Raw genomic sequence first — 18,451 nt, forward strand, 5'->3', positions numbered from 1 at the left:
GTAGGTGCGAAACTTTTAGTAATCTTAACCAAGATGTAGATGATCTTATCCCCGGTGACTAATATTTGAACTGCCTTCTCTCAACCTGCTCAAAATTGAGGATCACAGTATGAGGATCGTGTGAACTCACAATGATTTCATATACTACTCACACGGTGAGGATCACAGTATGAGGATCATGTGAACTCACAATGATTTCATATACTACTCACACGGTGAGGATCACAGTATGAGGATCGTGTGATGTCACTGTGATCATCGCATGATCTCACGTGTTGACTGGGTAGACAGCAGAGTTAGACAGCCCACTTTAATTAGCATAACTCAAGCCCAAATACACACAGGTTATTATGCGTGTATTCAGAATGCTGGATGTTCTTTTTTGTTGTTGCCGTTGTAAAGTTATACATCTACAGTTGTGTTGCTGTGTTTTAAAGCAGGTTTGAATTTTTTTTATTTTTTTATTTTTTATCACTCTGTATTTACAGGATTTCACTGTCCGCTCTGTTCAAATGTGGATGAATGGCTACACATAGATGTGTGCACACACTGTCAGAACTGTGTGAGATCACTACCATCCTGCTTTTGTGGGGGTGGGTAGTGGTGTTCAATAATGTTTTTTGTTTTGTTTATTTCCCCATAGGTTTTTAACATTCTAAAAGCTCTTTATTCCAAATATACGACAATCTAGTCAGCGTATTCAGCAGGTGTAATGTATTCTAAGTTGCTTCAGAAGTATTGTAAGTATTACAAACAACAATAATAAAACAGTGCATTGACATAAAAAGGGAAATTTACTTTTGGTACTTAAGTACTTTTAAAAGCAAGTACTTCTGTACTTGTACTTAAGTAAAAACTTTTAGTACAACTTTTACTTGTAATGGAGTAATATTTGACCAGCGGTATCTGTACTTTCACGCAAGTAATGGAGTTAAGTACTTTGTCCGCCTCTGGTTGTTACACAAAATCAAGCAGTTTATAAGGTTTATCTCTCTATATACTTTAGACATGTAGAACATATCTGCGTTTCTGCATCAATGGATGTAATGTGTGCTGTAGGTGCAAAACTTTTAGTAATCTTAACCAAGATGTAAATGATCTTATCTAATATTTGAACTGCCTTCTCTCAACCTGCTCAAAATTTTAAACTCACAATGAGCTCACATACTACTCACACCGTGAGGATCGCAGTATGAGGATCATGTGAACTCACAATGATTTCATATACTACTCACATGGTGAGGATCGCAGTATGAGGATCGTTTGAGTTCATAATGAGCTCATGTATTACTCACACCATGAGGACCACAGTATGAGGATCGTGCGATGTCACAATGATTTCATATACTACTCACATGGTGAGGATCGCAGTATGAGGATCGTTTGAGTTCATAATGAGCTCATGTATTACTCACACCATGAGGACCACAGTATGAGGATCGTGCGATGTCACAATGATTTCATATACTACTCACATGGTGAGGATCGCAGTATGAGGATCGTTTGAGTTCATAATGAGCTCATGTATTACTCACACCATGAGGACCACAGTATGAGGATCGTGCGATGTCACAATGATTTCATATACTACTCACACCGTGAGGATCACAGTATGAGGATCGTGTGATGTCACTGTGATCATCGCATGATCTCACGTGTTGACTGGGCTGACATCTTGGCAAATTTAAAAGTGCTGGCTAATGCTAAACGTAAATACAGTAAGATTGTTATTCACGCTAGCGCTAATGATGTTCGACTTCGCCAGTCAGAGATCACTAAAAATAACATTAAAGAGGTGTGTGAACTTGCAAGCACGATGTCAGACACTGTAATATGCTCTGGTCCCCTCCCTGCTTACCATGGTGACGAGATGCATAGCAGACTGTCGTCACTCAATGGCTGGATGTCTAAGTGGTGCCCGCTGAATAACATAGGTTTCATAGACAATTGGACGAGTTTTTGGGGCAGACCTGACCTGTTAAAAAGAGATGGTCTTCATCCCTCCTGGGGTGGTGCTGCTCTTGTGTCTAGAAATATGGCACAGAGTCATAGAGTTTGTACTTGACTAACTGGGGCCCAGGTCAGGAAGCAGACAGACTGGCTAAACCGACCATCTGCTAGCCGCTTCATGTCACAGAAATCAGTTCATTCTCAGCACATAGAAATTCTTTCACCTAGATATCACACTATAGAGGCTGTGTCTGTTCCTCGAACTAGAAAATACAAAAAACTTAACAATTGAATTTATGTTCAACAAATAAAAAACAGATGTAATACAAATAAACAAATGATAAAGCTTGGCTTATTGAATATCAGGTCCCTATCTACGAAAGCACTTTTTGTAAATGATATGATCACTGATCATAACCTAGATGTGCTCTGTTTGACAGAAACCTGACTAAAACCTGATAGTTACATTATTTTAAATGAGTCTACCCCCCAAGATTACTGTTATAAACATGAGCCACGTCCAAAAGGTAAAGGGGGAGGTGTTGCTTCAATTTATAACAATGTTTTCAGTATTTCTCAGAGGGCGGGCTTCAAGTATAACTACATGTAGAACATATCTGCATTTCTGCATCAATGGATGTAATGTGTGCTGTAGGTGCGAAACTTTTAGTAATCTTAACCAAGATGTAGATGATCTTATCCCCGGTGACTAATATTTGAACTGCCTTCTCTCAACCTGCTCAAAATTGAGGATCACAGTATGAGGATCGTGTGAACTCACAATGATTTCATATACTACTCACACGGTGAGGATCACAGTATGAGGATCATGTGAACTCACAATGATTTCATATACTACTCACACGGTGAGGATCACAGTATGAGGATCGTGTGATGTCACTGTGATCATCGCATGATCTCACGTGTTGACTGGGTAGACAGCAGAGTTAGACAGCCCACTTTAATTAGCATAACTCAAGCCCAAATACACACAGGTTATTATGCGTGTATTCAGAATGCTGGATGTTCTTGCTAGCTCTCATCTCATTAACGTGTCTTGAACCTGATGAATGAAATATAAAATAGGAACTCATGCACTGTGACTGTGTTAAGGAATTGTTACAGCTCTGATGGTGTTCATCAGAACCATGGCAACCATCAGCTAGGATTAATGAGATACGTGAGCTGGCACACAAGAAAAGGAAACACAAATGAGACAGAAGTCAATATATTCCTCCTCAGAGAGAATGAGGGTGTACAGAGATTCATTGTGGATCCAGTGACATTTTGAGAGAATAGCTGTTACATCAATAACATTTATTTAAACGCATTTATTTGTTTATGACTTGATATGAATTTTCAATTACATTTCTTTTTAAGAGACTTGAGAAGTTCAGCTTTTCTTTAAAAGTGTTTTTTTAGTAGGTATTTTATTGGTAGCTATTTTATATGTTTAGCTATTGATAGCCATTTTATTGTTGCTATTGAACATTGTGTAACTGAAATGTATAATTTTTTTCAATGGTAAAAAACGTTCTCATTTCTCTTTTTAATATGTGACTAACTATAAGTAATTAATTTTTAGACTAATTTCCCTGAAAAGTGCAAACACTGGGGTGCTATCAAAAAAATTGCTTATTTTAAGCTTGTCAACAAGCCTGGTGTGAGTTTGGGGTGGGACTATTTGTTTGGCTGGCCAATGGCAGGTAGGGGGAGTGGCTAGGAAATCTGTTTGAAAACAGATTTTATTTTTGCTGTGCTGTTTGGTAATGCTGGTTTCACAGAAATTACACACTTTGACTTAAAGTTGTGTTGAGCTTTTGGGTCTACATTGAGTGAAAGTATTTGGTGTGTTTTTGCTTTTAAGCATAAGTTGAATTCATTGTTTTTGTCCTGGCAGGATGATGAGGTGGTACTGCAGTGTGTCGCCGCCATTCAGAAGGAGAATCGCAAATTCTGCCTATCAGCAGAGGGACTCGGCAACCGCCTGTGTTATCTAGAGCCCACATCAGAGGCGAAGGTAAAGCCCCATGTGTTCTGAGAAACTAATCACTGCTTTAATATCCCTAAACCTTCCCACACAAACCACAATGCAGAGATTGAAGCAAAGCAGTTTAGAAAACAGCTTTTTATTTAGTTCCTAGACAGCTACAATATAGAAGTGCATAATATTAGTATTACACAATATGTTTTTTCTTTCAGTATACTGATTAAGGAATGCTTTAAACAGTGTAGCTCTTTATGTGGAAAGAAAATTGCATGGTTAAAAATACATGTAGAGTGAAACAGGGAGACTTACAATGGTTCAAAAATGTTTGCCTTTGATATGTTGTCCTCTAGCAATACATCAAATTAATGGGAAGAGATTCATGTAGTTGAAAACCATGGCAACAGCAATTGATCCTAGTGCTCTGCACCATATTTTCTATGCATCAGGAGGCAAGGCAGTAGAAGATGTGTGGGCATCTCTATGGTTATATGCAGTGTATCTACTGAGCCTGACCTTGGTCTTACATCGTAAAATATAAAGGTGGATAATGATGATAATCTTTCTGTTCACATGTAAAGTATTGGTCTTCTTCATGCATATCCTTATGGATTCACTTGCAATGAATGATGGATAACCCTCAGTGACACTGAGACATCTGCTGTAATTGCCCGAATGACGTAAAAGATAAAACTGTCAGCCTTTACCATCATGCTTTACCATCTCTATGGTCTCTCAGATGTATATTTAAAACTATAAATGGAAAGGCGTTTTATGTTAAACACATATATAGAGGTTAAGGTTCATATATATGGGGCGTATTTCAGGTCATTAAGTTTTTATTCTTAAGTCTAATGTGTGCAGTTTTCACATGGGGGAAATTATGGAAATTATATATAAAATAAACTAATAGATTTTATAATGATTTAATATTAATAACAATAATATTAATACAAATATTATTTAATAATACATTGTTTAATCATTTAGATTAATATTATTTACTCAGTGCAACTTATAACATCCAAGTGAAAGATATAACACCAACATGTCAGAAAAACAAAAACAGAATCACTGAGTTTGAAAAAGGTTCACCCCTTGTGTCAGTATTTTGTTAAAGCACCTTTTGCTTTAATTACAGCCTGTCTGTTGGGATACGTCTCTACTAACTTTGCACATCTACAGTAGACCTTGCAATATTTGCCAACTCTTCTTTGCGGAACTACTCAAGTTCAGTTAAATTTGATGATGACTGTTTGTGGACTGCAGTCTTCAAGTTATTCCATGGATTTTCAGTGGGGTTTAAGTATGGGCTCTGACTAGGTCATGCAAGGACATTCATCTTTTTCTCCTTTAACCGCTGTGTGGTCAGTTTTGCTGTGTGCTTTGGTTCATTGTCCACCACTCTTTGTCATACATTCCTGCCACTGCTTCAGAGTTGCTGTAGGCCTCTTGGTAGCCTCTCTGAGCAGTTTCCTCCTGCCTCTTTCATCCAGTTTGGAGCAACTCCCTGATCCAGGGAGGGTCTGTGTTGTACCAAATACCTTCCACTTCTTTAATAGACTCCACTGTGCTTTTAGGCATTGATAAAGCCTTGGATATTTTTCGTATCCATCTCCTGACTTGTGCCTGACCACAACTTTATCCCGGAGATCTTTTGACAGTGCCTTGACCCATAGTTGATTGTTTGCTTCAGTTGCACTACCAAAGACTGAAATGCTCCAGGAAAGCGCTTTTCATGCTGAGCTCATCAAAATGACCATAACTGATCACAGTTGAAATTCAAATGGCTTTGTGTGCCTTTGAGAAGGTGATTAGCTACACCTGATTGAGTCACTTTTAGGAGGGGGGTGATCCTTTGTCCAACTCAGTGATTCAGTTTTTTTTTTTATTTATATTTTTTTATTTTTGTCTGACATGTTGGTGTTATATCTTTAACTTGGATGTTCATTTTATATTATTTTATATTATTAGTCACACAATGTATGAGTTACATTCCTTTGAATAGAGTTGCGTAGAGGGATTTTTAACCTGACTGGGACGTGATACTTCTATAGTATTTTCTCTTTGTATTTTATGGCTGCAGATGACTTTCCCCAGAGGCATCTGTCACGCTACTTAGCACATTCTCCCCACTCACATGTCGTATTAAAACCTGAAAGGGCACTGGTCACCATTGGTCATGGCTTAATTCTGAGCGCAAAAGGAAGATGTTAGTAGGAAAAGGGTTTTTAAAGACTGTACATGATTCAGACTCTAGTTATCAGAAGGTGACAATGTTCACTTTCTCAGGATAGCTGAACTAGACAGTCAAGGGGCTTTAAATAGCAGCCTGATAAACAGATGTTGGGTGGGAGAAGACTTCTCTAGACCAAGGGTGGAGCTCACCACTTGCCCATGTGAATCCTTGCTGGCCTCTCAAGCTAATCCTAATGAACACATATCAAAACAAAACATCTATTTGGGACTAATGAAGGGCTTTAATTTGTAAACATAACCACTCTACCAATTATCTGACTTTATAATCAAAAGACAAATAAACAACTACAGACACACTTTCTCTCTCTCTCTAAACAGTATTTTCCTCCTGACCTATGCATCTGTAACTTTGTGCTGGAGCAGTCGCTCTCAGTGCGGGCTCTACAGGAGATGCTCGCCGGGCAGAACGGTGAAGGAGTAAGTAAACAAGTGACAGTCATTACAGGGTTACAATGCTGAATATATCTTCTACTAAGAATACATAAAACCTTTCACCTTTGAGTGCATTTCACTGTCAATAGGGAAATATAATGGTGAACTATCATGGAAAGACAGTATATATATTATATATATATATATATATATATATATTGCCAAAACTATTCCATTGACTGTAGTTCTTCTGCATTCTACAGGTGCATCTCAATAAATTAGAATGTCGTGGAAAAGTTCATTTATTTCAGTAATTCAACTCAAATTGTGAAACTCATGTATTAAATAAATTCAATGCACACAGACTGAAGTAGTTTAAGTCTTTGGTTCTTTTAATTGTGATGATTTTGGCTCACATTTAACAAAAACCCACCAATTCACTATCTCAACAAATTAGAATATTAAAATTAAAATTAATAAAAATTGAATTTATTTAATACACGAGTTTCACAATTTGAGTTGAATTACTGAAATAAATGAACTTTTCTACGACATTCTAATTTATTGAGATGCACCTGTATATGACATAGAGTAAGTTATCAAGAATAATGACACTGATGTTAGATAAATCACAACTAAAATTCACACTGGCAGGTTTGATTTGGAGAGTTTTAGGAATTGGTCTTTAGTCCTCAGATGCCATAATTGCTTTAGATCTTCAAGGTGATAGTAATGCAAATCCATTATCCCATAATCATTTAAACATCTACTTACTAGCAAATGCAGGTGAGGTATGTATTGTCATAAATGTATTGTCATCTTTTTAATATCTGTGATAGTATGGAACCTCACCTTCTGCTTTGCATAGACTAATTACACTGCTCCTTATGTCTATTATGCTTTCAGTTGCCTTTAGAAGGTACATTTTTTTTATTTTGTAATCATACTTTTTTTTAAATAAAATGCACTTTACAAATATAAATTTTTCTGAAGTTATTTAAAGTGTTTTTGCTCATGGGTTGCCTCATCATTTGACATCATTCAGTTCATTATATTCAGTATCCAACCAATATAAATATTTGATTTCTATTTCTAAAAACAGTAGCAAGAGTGAGTTTAATTAATTAATTTGGTGTGCAGAGAGACATAATGAACTGAATGTGCTAAAGTGATGAGGGTTTTCCAACTGCCTTTTTTAATCATATCTGTATCTTTGTTCATCATTGCAAGAATCCTGTCATGAGCAGTGGGTATGTTCACAACTTTTTGACCAACAAGTATGCATGAATGTCAGTCCAAATTATGTATAAAAAAATTTAACTTACATGATTACACCTACTGCTCCTTTTTGAGCATCCCAACCACTTCCCTTGTCTTTAACTGAACTGCATTTTTAAGTGTGCTTTAACTCATGGCATAACCCAACTATTACAGTTCACAAAGCTAACCCTGTCAGAGAATCAAGGTCTCTCTCCTTTATCTTAGACTTGTCTCCCTCTCTTCATTTTTTACGTTATGATTGAGAGTGTGAAAATGTTCCTGTAGCCCAAAGTAGATTAATTAACTTGTCAAACCTAGAACCTAGTGGCCCTGAATTATGCAAATCCCAAAAGAAAATCTACAGGAGGAAATGATCTGGAATGCCGATTCCAGAATGAATGTTGCTTGATTTGTTCCATGATTTTTCAGTCAGAATATTAGAATGATTTTTCATGATTTTTCCATGATTTTTTCTTTTCTTTTCTGGTTTCTTCCTTGGATGCTTTGCTTCTTTTTCATCTCAGAAATAGTATACCATGCTACTTTAGTAGTGTACTATATGCTGCACTACCGTTCAAAAGTTTAAAGTCAGATCAAAGTCGATTTTTACATTGTTACAAAAAATCATATTTCAAATAAATTCTGTTCCTTTGAACATTGTATTCTTCAAAGAATTCTGGGAAAAAGTTATATCACGGTTTTCACAAACATATAAAACAAGACAACTGTTTTCAACATAATTTGCAGATAATAATAAGAAATATAAGCACCAAATCAGCATAATAGAATGATTTCTGAAGGATCATGTGATACTGAAGACTGGAGTAATGACTGCTGAAAATTCAGCTTGGCATCACAGAAATAAAGTAATTTAAAAATATATTCAAATAAAAGTTATTTTGTAAAAAAAAAATTATATTTAAAAAAAATTTCTGTATTTGCTGTATCATTGCTGTATTTGTGATCAAATAAATGCAGCCTTGGTGAACATAAATGACTTACTTCAAAAACATTACAACAATTATACCGACCCCAAACTTTTGAATGATAGTATACATTCAGTTAACTATAAAACATCTTTTTTTTTTTTTACATTAGGATGCTTTCTTGATCTTTTTTATCAACAGTCCAAAGATCTCGCCGTTTTTAGTAGGCTGACAACTGGAAACCATCTAGAAGTAGCAGTTTCTGGTTAAATGTGCAGCTAAACTGTGCAGTATCACAGTGACTCAGCCAAAGACTGTTGTTTATCATCTGATGTTTCAGCAAGACAGCAGGCATACTCTTTCAGCAACAGCTGGGAGTAGGGAACACACATTTTAATGTTCCTCTTTGTCAAAGTCATTCGTTTTTGGACTATTGGTGAGGAGTTCAAATGGTGTTCAAAACTCAAACAGCAAGATGAAAAATATGGTGGTCAAATGTGGCAGTAAGTATTATTTTTGATCAGGAAAGATTAGTGTGAACCGTATCACCAGCTGCAGACTTCAAAAGTTTTACCTGAGGTTCTACATTACACGTATCTTTTTGAATTAAGAGAAACATCTTTTTTTCCCCCTATGCACTCAGAGGCTTATAAGACGGGTAAGTATAATTTTTTTCCCACACACTCCTTACATTTCCTCATCTACGGTACAACAACAAAATTTTGTTCTCGTTCAAACAACTGTACAAGAAATTTCCTTTTTAACATCCGTCTAGCATGTTTTTCCCATTGTCAATGTTTCAGTTTCAGTGACTCTTTATTTTAGCAGTGACTATTCTGTTCTGTCCACGTCTCTGAACCCTTGCCTTGAGTTCCTAACAACGTTTTACTGTCCCTTCTGTAGGCAGCACAGGGAGGTGGACATCGGACACTGCTCTACGGTCACGCCATCCTCCTTAGGCATTCCTTCAGTGGAATGGTGAGAATGCGCCACACAAATTGAAGCCAGTGGGGAGAAGGATTAGGCAGCCTGTCACAGCTTACGGCTCCCACACTGCAACTTCATGATCAATGACTCCCTACAGTATATTGGGGCAGATGGGGAGTAGTGAAAATGCTTTAACATCACGAATGACAGGACGGCTTATGTTTTAATGGGATAATTATGTGTTTATATTATAGATAAACATTAACTATAAAGCTCGAAGCTTACTGAACTTGGCTTTCTGGGGGTCTTTACCCATGATGCAGTGTTGCAGTTATTTGTTATGATTTATTAGCAGAATTTACACTTCTTTCCTTGTCTTCCCATAGTATCTGACATGTCTGAAGACTTCCAGGTCTCTGACAGACAAACTGTCTTTTGATGTCGGCCTTCAAGAGGATTCAACTGGTAACAACTTCAGAGTTATTTTAGTATTAATTATATACTATTTTAGTATTTATTAATATTTTGAAATAGCTTTTATTTTTATATTTTATATCTTGAATTTTCATTTTAATTTTACTTCTAAATTTTTTTTTGTAATTTTTTATATTTCTATCAGCTTTATTTTTATTTAGGTTTTTAGTCATTTTAGTACTTAAGTTTGAGCTAATTTAATTTAATTTAGTTTTCAAGACAAAATTTCTCATTTATGACAAGTAGTTTTAGTTTTTCATATTTTATTTTATTATTATTTTTTTTTCAATTAACAAAACATTTAACATATGCAGTGCTCTGTATAGGTGGGCTTCATGGGACTACATCAATAAAAAATTGACAGTTTTCATTTTTTAATGAATGATCCCTTTTAGGCCTCTTTCCTGCTGTGATTGACATTTGAACCGTAGGTAACAGATGCAGTGCTAGGACTAATTCCCAAGCTTTGAAAAGAGATCTAAAATTAAATATAGATATCTTGCTATTTTTGTGTATTGTGTCATCCAGAATAGAGGAACATGAATATCAGTATCAACAGTTTTTAGTCATTTTAGTACTTAAGTTTGAGCTAATTTAATTTAATTTAGTTTTCAAGACAAAATTTCTCATTTATGACAAGTAGTTTTAGTTTTTCATATTTTATTTTATTATTTTTTTTTTTTCAATTAACAAAACATTTAACATATGCAGTGCTCTGTATAGGTGGGCTTCATGGGACTACATCAATAAAAAATTGACAGTTTTCATTTTTTAATGAATGATCCCTTTTAGGCCTCTTTCCTGCTGTGATTGACATTTGAACCGTAGGTAACAGATGCAGTGCTAGGACTAATTCCCAAGCTTTGAAAAGAGATCTAAAATTAAATATAGATATCTTGCTATTTTTGTGTATTGTGTCATCCAGAATAGAGGAACATGAATATCAGTATCAACATCTGAGTTTGTAAACACCCAAAAGGTCTTACAGGTGATCTCAGTTGATCAAGGTCAAAGGTTGATTGAATCATTGACAGCTGTAGGACATTGATAATCTGTCTCTTTATTTACATCTGATCAGTTTCTTCTGATGATATGTGTTATCAAAGGGGAAGCTTGTTGGTGGACAATTCACCCGGCATCCAAGCAGAGGTCAGAGGGTGAGAAGGTGCGCATTGGAGATGACCTCATCTTAGTCAGCGTGTCCTCTGAGAGGTACCTGGTGAGTACCTGGTGTGTTTGCGGTTAATAAAGCAATGCAGCAATTTCCATACAAAATCAAGTCATAGTGAGCATGTCTTTCAAGCTCCACTAAAACACAATATATATAGTCCATCCAACTCATGTACTTCTTTACATCTTCTAAATTCATGCAATAGCTTTGTGTAAGTAACAGACTGAAATTTTTTCTCATCCAGAATTAAAAATGTGTTAGTTTTTAATATAAAAAATATTAATTTTTTTTGTCCCTTTTGTAGCTTGAGAGGTGTGGTCCTTACAGACTACTGTTTTATGGAAAATTTTGGGTGATCTATTCCTTTAATGGACTCAGGCCCCCTCATTCAGTGTTTAAAATTTCCCAGATAATCAAGCAATTTTAACATCAAGCAATGCAAATATATGGTACATGGATTGATAGTCTCTAGAAAAAGAAATGAAAAAGTTCTTACATAATTTCTCATTATAATTTCATTTGTGTCTGGCAAGATAGCTTCACCAGATGTGCTGACAGTTAATATACCTCTTTCATACAGAGGGAGACCATCAGGTTTAATCAAGTAAGTTGTCATGGTGACGTGCTCAGCCTTCCAACAGAGCACTCTAGATGTACAGGAGGAGAATAGATGCACTGAGAGACAAAAAAAGGTTTTACCCCATACTTAAGGCCCACATTTTAGGAGTACAGGATTATAATTGATTGACAGGGTGCAAATTATGGGTAATTTGGGGGGGGTCTAAACCCCTAAAAAAAAAGTTTTAACCCAAACAAAATTGTTGGTGGTCTTATAAAATACACTACCGTACAACAATTACAGATAGCTCTTTTCTATTTTAATACATTTTAAAATGCCATTTATTCCTGTGATGGTAAAGCTGAATTTTTATCAGTCATTACTGCCGTTACAGCCATTACTGCATTAACATCACATGATCCTTCAGAAATCATTCTAATATTCTGATTTGCTGCTCAAGAAACATTTCTTTTTATTATCAATGTTAAAAATAGTTGTGCTGCTTAATATTTTGGATACCCTGATACATTTTTTAGGATTCGCTGATGAATAGAAGGTTCAAAACAACAGTTTATTTGAAATATAAATATTGATAAGAATGTCTTTACTGTCTCTTTTGATCAATTCAGCATCCCTGCTGAATAACATTATTAATTTCTTTTAAAAAGAAATCATACTGACCCTAAACTTTGAATGGTAGTGTACATTCCAGCGAATATAATTTGACACATTACATAAGTCCTTTCAAAATTCTTCAGAAGTTCATACCCCTGAAATTCATCTTATATTTCTGATACTGCCAACATAATCTCATTTTGTTTAGGTCAGTTGCATTGCATTTGTTCCCGCTATGGATTACCTGAAGTCTCTTGAGAGGGGTTGCAGAGTTGCTCATGCAGAGAGTTAGTGTTTGTAGTCCTGGGAAAGACAGTCGTTGTTTGTGTTTTCTAGACAGTAATCTTTTAAAAAACAGATTTGTGACTCAGCTGCTGACAGCACAGACAGGCTGGCAGCACCAAGGCCACATGCCAGTACCTCTTTTCCTGTTCTCTTTTGCTATATCTCTTTCTCTCTGTCTCCCTCACTCTCACTCCCTTTCTCTTTTTTAGATTCTACAAGCTTATTCAAGCAAAAACACGCATGCATAGTTAGTTTAGTAACACTTGTGTCTTTCCCTCTTTTGTAGCACCTCTCCATCTCCAATGGAAGCATTCAAGTAGATGCCTCATTCATGCAAACACTGTGGAACGTTCAGCCTACCTGCTCCAGAAGCAACTTGGAAGTGGGTGAGTTCAAAAATCTATTACTTTTGTCTTGCTGTACTACTTTTAAAAGCACACTTGTTATTAGGAATTGTCTCACTGTTCCCTTGTCTCTGTAGGGTTTCTTTTGGGTGGGCATGTGATACGCTTGTTCCGTGGGCACGACGAGAGTCTCACCATTCCAGGATCCGAGCAAAGCCAAGAGCAACAGAGGTGAATCTATCTATCTATCTATCTATCTATCTATCTATCTATCTATCTATCTATCTATCTATCTATCTATCTATCTATCTATCTATCTATCTATCTATCTGTCTCTGTCTCTGTCTCTGTCTCTGTCTCTGTCTCTCTGTCTGTCCATTGGTCTGATAGAACATGGCATTATTTTCTATAGAGTGGTGAACTATGAGACTGGCAAAGGAGGGTCCAAGGCCAGGTCTTTATGGAGACTGGAGCCTCTTCGGATAAGGTGAAATCAAACACACACTTACCTTCTTGTGTGTGTGCGCACACACACACACACACACACACACACACACACACACACACACACAGAGCGCCTTTGGGTTGCAGTAAACTGCCATAAATATTTAATGACCCAGACTTGTTGTTCCTCCTATGTCTTTTCCAATTATGCCCAAAAGGGTAGTTCAAAGTCAGGTCAGTGTGCAGTGCATCTAATCCATGACTGTTAGAAAAATCTAAAAGTTTCCTAATCTTCTGCAAAGGCCTATCGATTAATTAAGCTTTAAAATGGTTAACAACTCATATTTAATAGATTGTGTGGAAAATGAAAAAGATGCATACTCACAGGGGAGTCCTTTTTCCTGAATTGCAGCTGGAGCGGGAGTCACATCAGATGGGGTCAGCCCTTCCGCCTCCGCCATCTCTCCACCGGTTACTACCTGGGCCAGACAGAGGACCATGGCCTGATACTGCTGGACAAAGAGAAGTCTGACACCACTGCAACAGCCTTCTCTTTCCGGCCAAGCAAGGTTTGATCCATTTATTTTAAAGTTGTCCATACATTAAAGGAATATACTTTAAACTTAACCGACTGCATTTGTGGCATGATGTTGATTGCCAAAAAACTCTGGGCAACATTGAGGCACTTACAATGTAAGTAAATGGTCCTAAATCTGTAAATGTTAAAGCACTGTTTCAATAGTGGAGACACAATATAGTGTATGTGTTAACACAAATTTAAAAAAAAAATTTCCTTTCCTGTATAAAATTTCATCCAGTTTTGCAACTTTGTTGCCAATCAACATGATGCCTAAAATGACTAAAAGTATGAGAACAACTTATAGCTTTACATTTTTATTTTTATTTTATAAGCTTCACATTTCTGTTGTTAAATTCTCAAAAAATGTCCACTGTAAATGCCTCATTGTAATTTTTGCTTTTCTTTGTGCTAATCAACATTATGACTGGGCTAACGTGTACTGAACGAGTAACATTTCTTAAATTTAATTAAAAAAAATAAATAAATCAGATGAATCGGTGACTTCAGCGCTACACCGTATCAGCTATTGGACAAATTGGCTTGATTAGATTACAGCCTGCTAGTCAGTGCTTAGACTCTGTAATTGCTACATCTGTTTCCTAATTACTAATCTGCAGTGCATTGTTACTGTGTATTGGAGTTTCATTAGCCTTCATCTGCTGCAACAAGCCAAGAGGTCACAAACTCAGCTGTCCTACTTTCTATTTTATCTCAATAAAACTTAAAATAGGCTTTCTAAATTATTGACTGTCCAAACTGAACAGATGACAATAGTTGGCACAGAAATGGCAGGACTCGTGCGATTTGTCTTCACTTCGCAGGAAAAGATTGACGCCGGCCCAAAGCGTGATATTGATGGTATGGGGGTCGCAGAGATCAAATACGGTGATTCGGTCTGCTTCATCATGCATGTGTCCAAGGGGCTGTGGTTGTCCTACCTGGCACCTGACGCCAAATCTTCTCGCCTGGGACCACCAAAGAGAAGGGTAAGAGATAGTGTCCTTGTGCTTTTTTGTCCAAAGAGGCTGAAACTATCACTGAACTCCCTCTCCATGCCCCAATTACATGATTACAACAACTTTGAATGGCACGTACATCTTTAATGACATCATGTGCTTTAAGTTATGATCCCGTTAAAGATTATGGGGCTCACAGGATGGTCTAATGTTGGCTCAAGCTTAACCGCAGTGGCTTCTGTGTGGAGTGTAGGATATACGAGGCCACGGTTTAAATGTGATAATGAGGTAGACATGGTGACAGTGTTTTTGGGGAGTGGTCAGGATTACACGTTCACATGGACTGCACATCTTTCCAGCGCTGTGGTATGCAGCTTAACTCTGGGCTAAAGGCCAGAAAAAGCATGCCACCTTTACGCACAGTCCAAGCAGCCAAAGTCATAACTTTGGTGACACTCGGTTCGATTTTCACTTTGAAAATATTGAACCACTTTTTAATTTTTTTTGAAGCTTATGAAGTCTGCTGGACAGACTCTGTCTTTCCTGTGAGGAGGAGGTGCCAAGTTGAAGATAAAACCCAAAGGCAATCTGTCCAATTTCTTTAGAAAAGAACTGATAAATACAATACAACAACTAGCATTGACAAGGACACATTTAGGATGTGCATTAATCACAAAACATTAAGCAATATTTTTAACATTGTTAATGATAAGAAATATTTCTTGAGCATTAAATTAGCATATTAGAATGAATTCTGAAGGATCATGTGAAACTGAAGACTGGAATAAAGGCTGCTGAAAATTTAGCTTTGCCTTCACGAGTGAAATATATTTTAAATATATATTATATTATATTATATTAAAATATAAAACAGTTATTTTGATTTGAGGTAATATTTCATAATATTACTATTTTGACAAACTACGTTTTAAAATAAATACGACCTTGATAAACATAAGATACTACTTTAAATAAAAAAATATATATCTTATCAACCCCAAACTTTTTAACAGTAGTGTATCAAATGCAAAGATGATGATGTTTGTCCTCTCTCAATGTACCGTTACATTATAGCAACACTGGTGATGGATCGATATGGGATTTAAAATGGTCAGTGCTAATACAGATACAGTATCTACAGAGCAGAGTGACCGACATAATCTGATATACTGTGGTGTACAAAACTCTGAGACAAAATTTTAAATCTGAGATGCAAAATTTAATTAAAACATAAAAAAAAAATTACAAGGTAAAATAAAACAAAATCAGATTCTGCAATATTTCTACGTACCGATGGTCAGATGTTCATTATTAAGCAAAAAAATTACAAAAATTAATACTTTGAAATTCAATTAAACCTTTTATATACTGGTTCAAGAAAGATTCCAAGTCAGCCATTTTACTTGCAGTCAATGTTAACGTACCTTTATGATGTGTGCAGGCTGTCCTGTCTCCTGAGGGCCATATGGATGACGGGCTGACTCTGCAGCTTTGCCAGCACGAGGAGTCCCGGGCGGCTCGCATCATTCGTAATACCACCTGCCTCTTCACGCAGTTCATCAGGTACAGCAGACCCAAACTCACTGAGCTCAAATGCAGCCTAGTACAATACAGATGTTTGTCCCATCGTAAATGATAGCCATTTGGAACAAGAATACCACAAGACAGCATTATTAAATTCCTAATGTTTAATATAATGTTTAATTATATGATCATTTTAACATTATTATCCTTGTCTCAGGGGTCTGGATGGTTTGAATGGGGAGAAGACAACAGAGGTGACACTGCCTGTGTGTGAAGTGCTGCAGACACTCGATGACCTCATTGTGTACTTCCAGCAGCCTGACTCTGAGCACGAACATGAGGAGAAACAGAGGCAGCTCCGATCTCTCATCAAGCGCCAAGATCTCTTCAAAGAAGAGGTTAAATACAACTCAAATGTGTCTTATTAGACTTATGATAATACATGCAAATGAATAGGCTCACAGTTGTTATGATTATTTTAGGGAATGCTAACCCTGGTCTCACACTGCATCGATCGCCTAAACGTGTACAACAGTGCCGCTGAGTTTGAGGAATTAGCAGGCGAAGAAGCTGGAGAGGCGTGGAAGGACATTCTCAACCTCCTCTATGAGCTTCTGGGTAAGAATTCAATCACATGTCCACAGCCTTCAGCTGTTCACCGAGGGTGGAGAGACATGACAGTTATTAGAGGCAGTTAAATAGCAATTCTATTCTCTTTTATCACCTTGTTGTTGACTCTCAGCCTGATTTATGGAGGGCAAACATACAGTTAGAAAAAAGAGGACCTTGTTCAAGACAGAGATGGGCACTCGATTTAGTGACTGAAATGTTAGTGACACACTCAACCTGAAATTACTTCAGACTTGACTGAACTTGACAAGAATATTTGAAACACAACTCTAGTCTTTTATCCTTAACTACTTATATCATAAAGAAAGAACTAGGCGGACTCTTATCATAGTATTTGATGACGTATGTGTGTGTGTTCAAGTTTGACTAATCATAATGCAAAAACTGAAGCTTCAAATAGACATTTTGATAATCTCTGAACATTTATTCAGATGCAACACCTAATAAAATTAATTGTCTACTTACGGTCTATTTGACATTTTAATTGGTGCAATTAATTATGGAAAAAATAATGCATAAAGGTTTATATATGATATAAACCCATTATATAATAGTTTAGCAATATCACTCGAGCATGAGCACAAGCATATTTAAAATATTGACAGACTCGACTCAGACTCATGATTAAAGATTCCAGACTTGATTCGGACTTCAGATGAAAGACTTATGGACATCTGGTTCAAGATATTAAAAGTTTAGATTGAAGCAAAATTGTTTCAGAAATCTTATATGAAGACCTTTTCAATTATTTTAATATAATAATTCTAATAACTAATAATTTTAATACTACTTCTATTTATAGAGTGCTGCAGAGACTACATATTTTTGTAGGCCAACACAAAAGTTGGCATCATCCTGGTTCCCTCAATCAAAAGCCAATAGGATTTTTTCATTGGCTTTTGGATTATTGCAGAAAATAAGCTCTGTGAGCAACACATGTTTATATTTATTACACGTTGTGGTCATCAAAATAATCTTCACAAATGAACGCTTGAACTTTAAAGCCTAAATACAAGAAGTAAAATGCTAAAGTTAGCCTATAAACAAACTACACCACGGGTGCATTATTTTAACATCACTGCCACTAAGTTTGCGACGACACTATTTTAAAATTTAGAAGCTGGAATTTTTTTTTGTTAGAATAGTTTGTGAGAGCATGATTATAAACACAACGAGGCTGTAAAAGTG

General features: G+C 36.4%; 1 protein-coding gene across 1 annotated transcript in view; it reads left to right on the forward strand.

Moving 5' to 3' along the window:
* LOC107601913 (ryanodine receptor 3-like) overlaps positions 1-18,451 on the forward strand; it is an 81,613-nt gene that overhangs the window by 14,669 nt on the left and 48,493 nt on the right. Inside the window, exons 2-15 of the mRNA XM_016294278.1 lie at positions 3,851-3,970; positions 6,515-6,613; positions 9,398-9,412; positions 9,658-9,732; positions 10,068-10,146; positions 11,262-11,374; positions 13,072-13,171; positions 13,267-13,360; positions 13,542-13,616; positions 13,986-14,142; positions 14,975-15,139; positions 16,551-16,672; positions 16,851-17,031; positions 17,116-17,251. Coding sequence (XP_016149764.1) covers positions 3,851-3,970; positions 6,515-6,613; positions 9,398-9,412; positions 9,658-9,732; positions 10,068-10,146; positions 11,262-11,374; positions 13,072-13,171; positions 13,267-13,360; positions 13,542-13,616; positions 13,986-14,142; positions 14,975-15,139; positions 16,551-16,672; positions 16,851-17,031; positions 17,116-17,251 — 1,531 coding nt within the window. The remainder of the gene's footprint in view (positions 1-3,850; positions 3,971-6,514; positions 6,614-9,397; positions 9,413-9,657; positions 9,733-10,067; positions 10,147-11,261; positions 11,375-13,071; positions 13,172-13,266; positions 13,361-13,541; positions 13,617-13,985; positions 14,143-14,974; positions 15,140-16,550; positions 16,673-16,850; positions 17,032-17,115; positions 17,252-18,451) is intronic.

This window comes from Sinocyclocheilus grahami, unplaced genomic scaffold (assembly GCF_001515645.1).
Source record: "Sinocyclocheilus grahami isolate Dianchi unplaced genomic scaffold, SAMN03320097.WGS_v1.1 scaffold15.1, whole genome shotgun sequence".
NCBI lineage: Eukaryota > Metazoa > Chordata > Actinopteri > Cypriniformes > Cyprinidae > Sinocyclocheilus > Sinocyclocheilus grahami.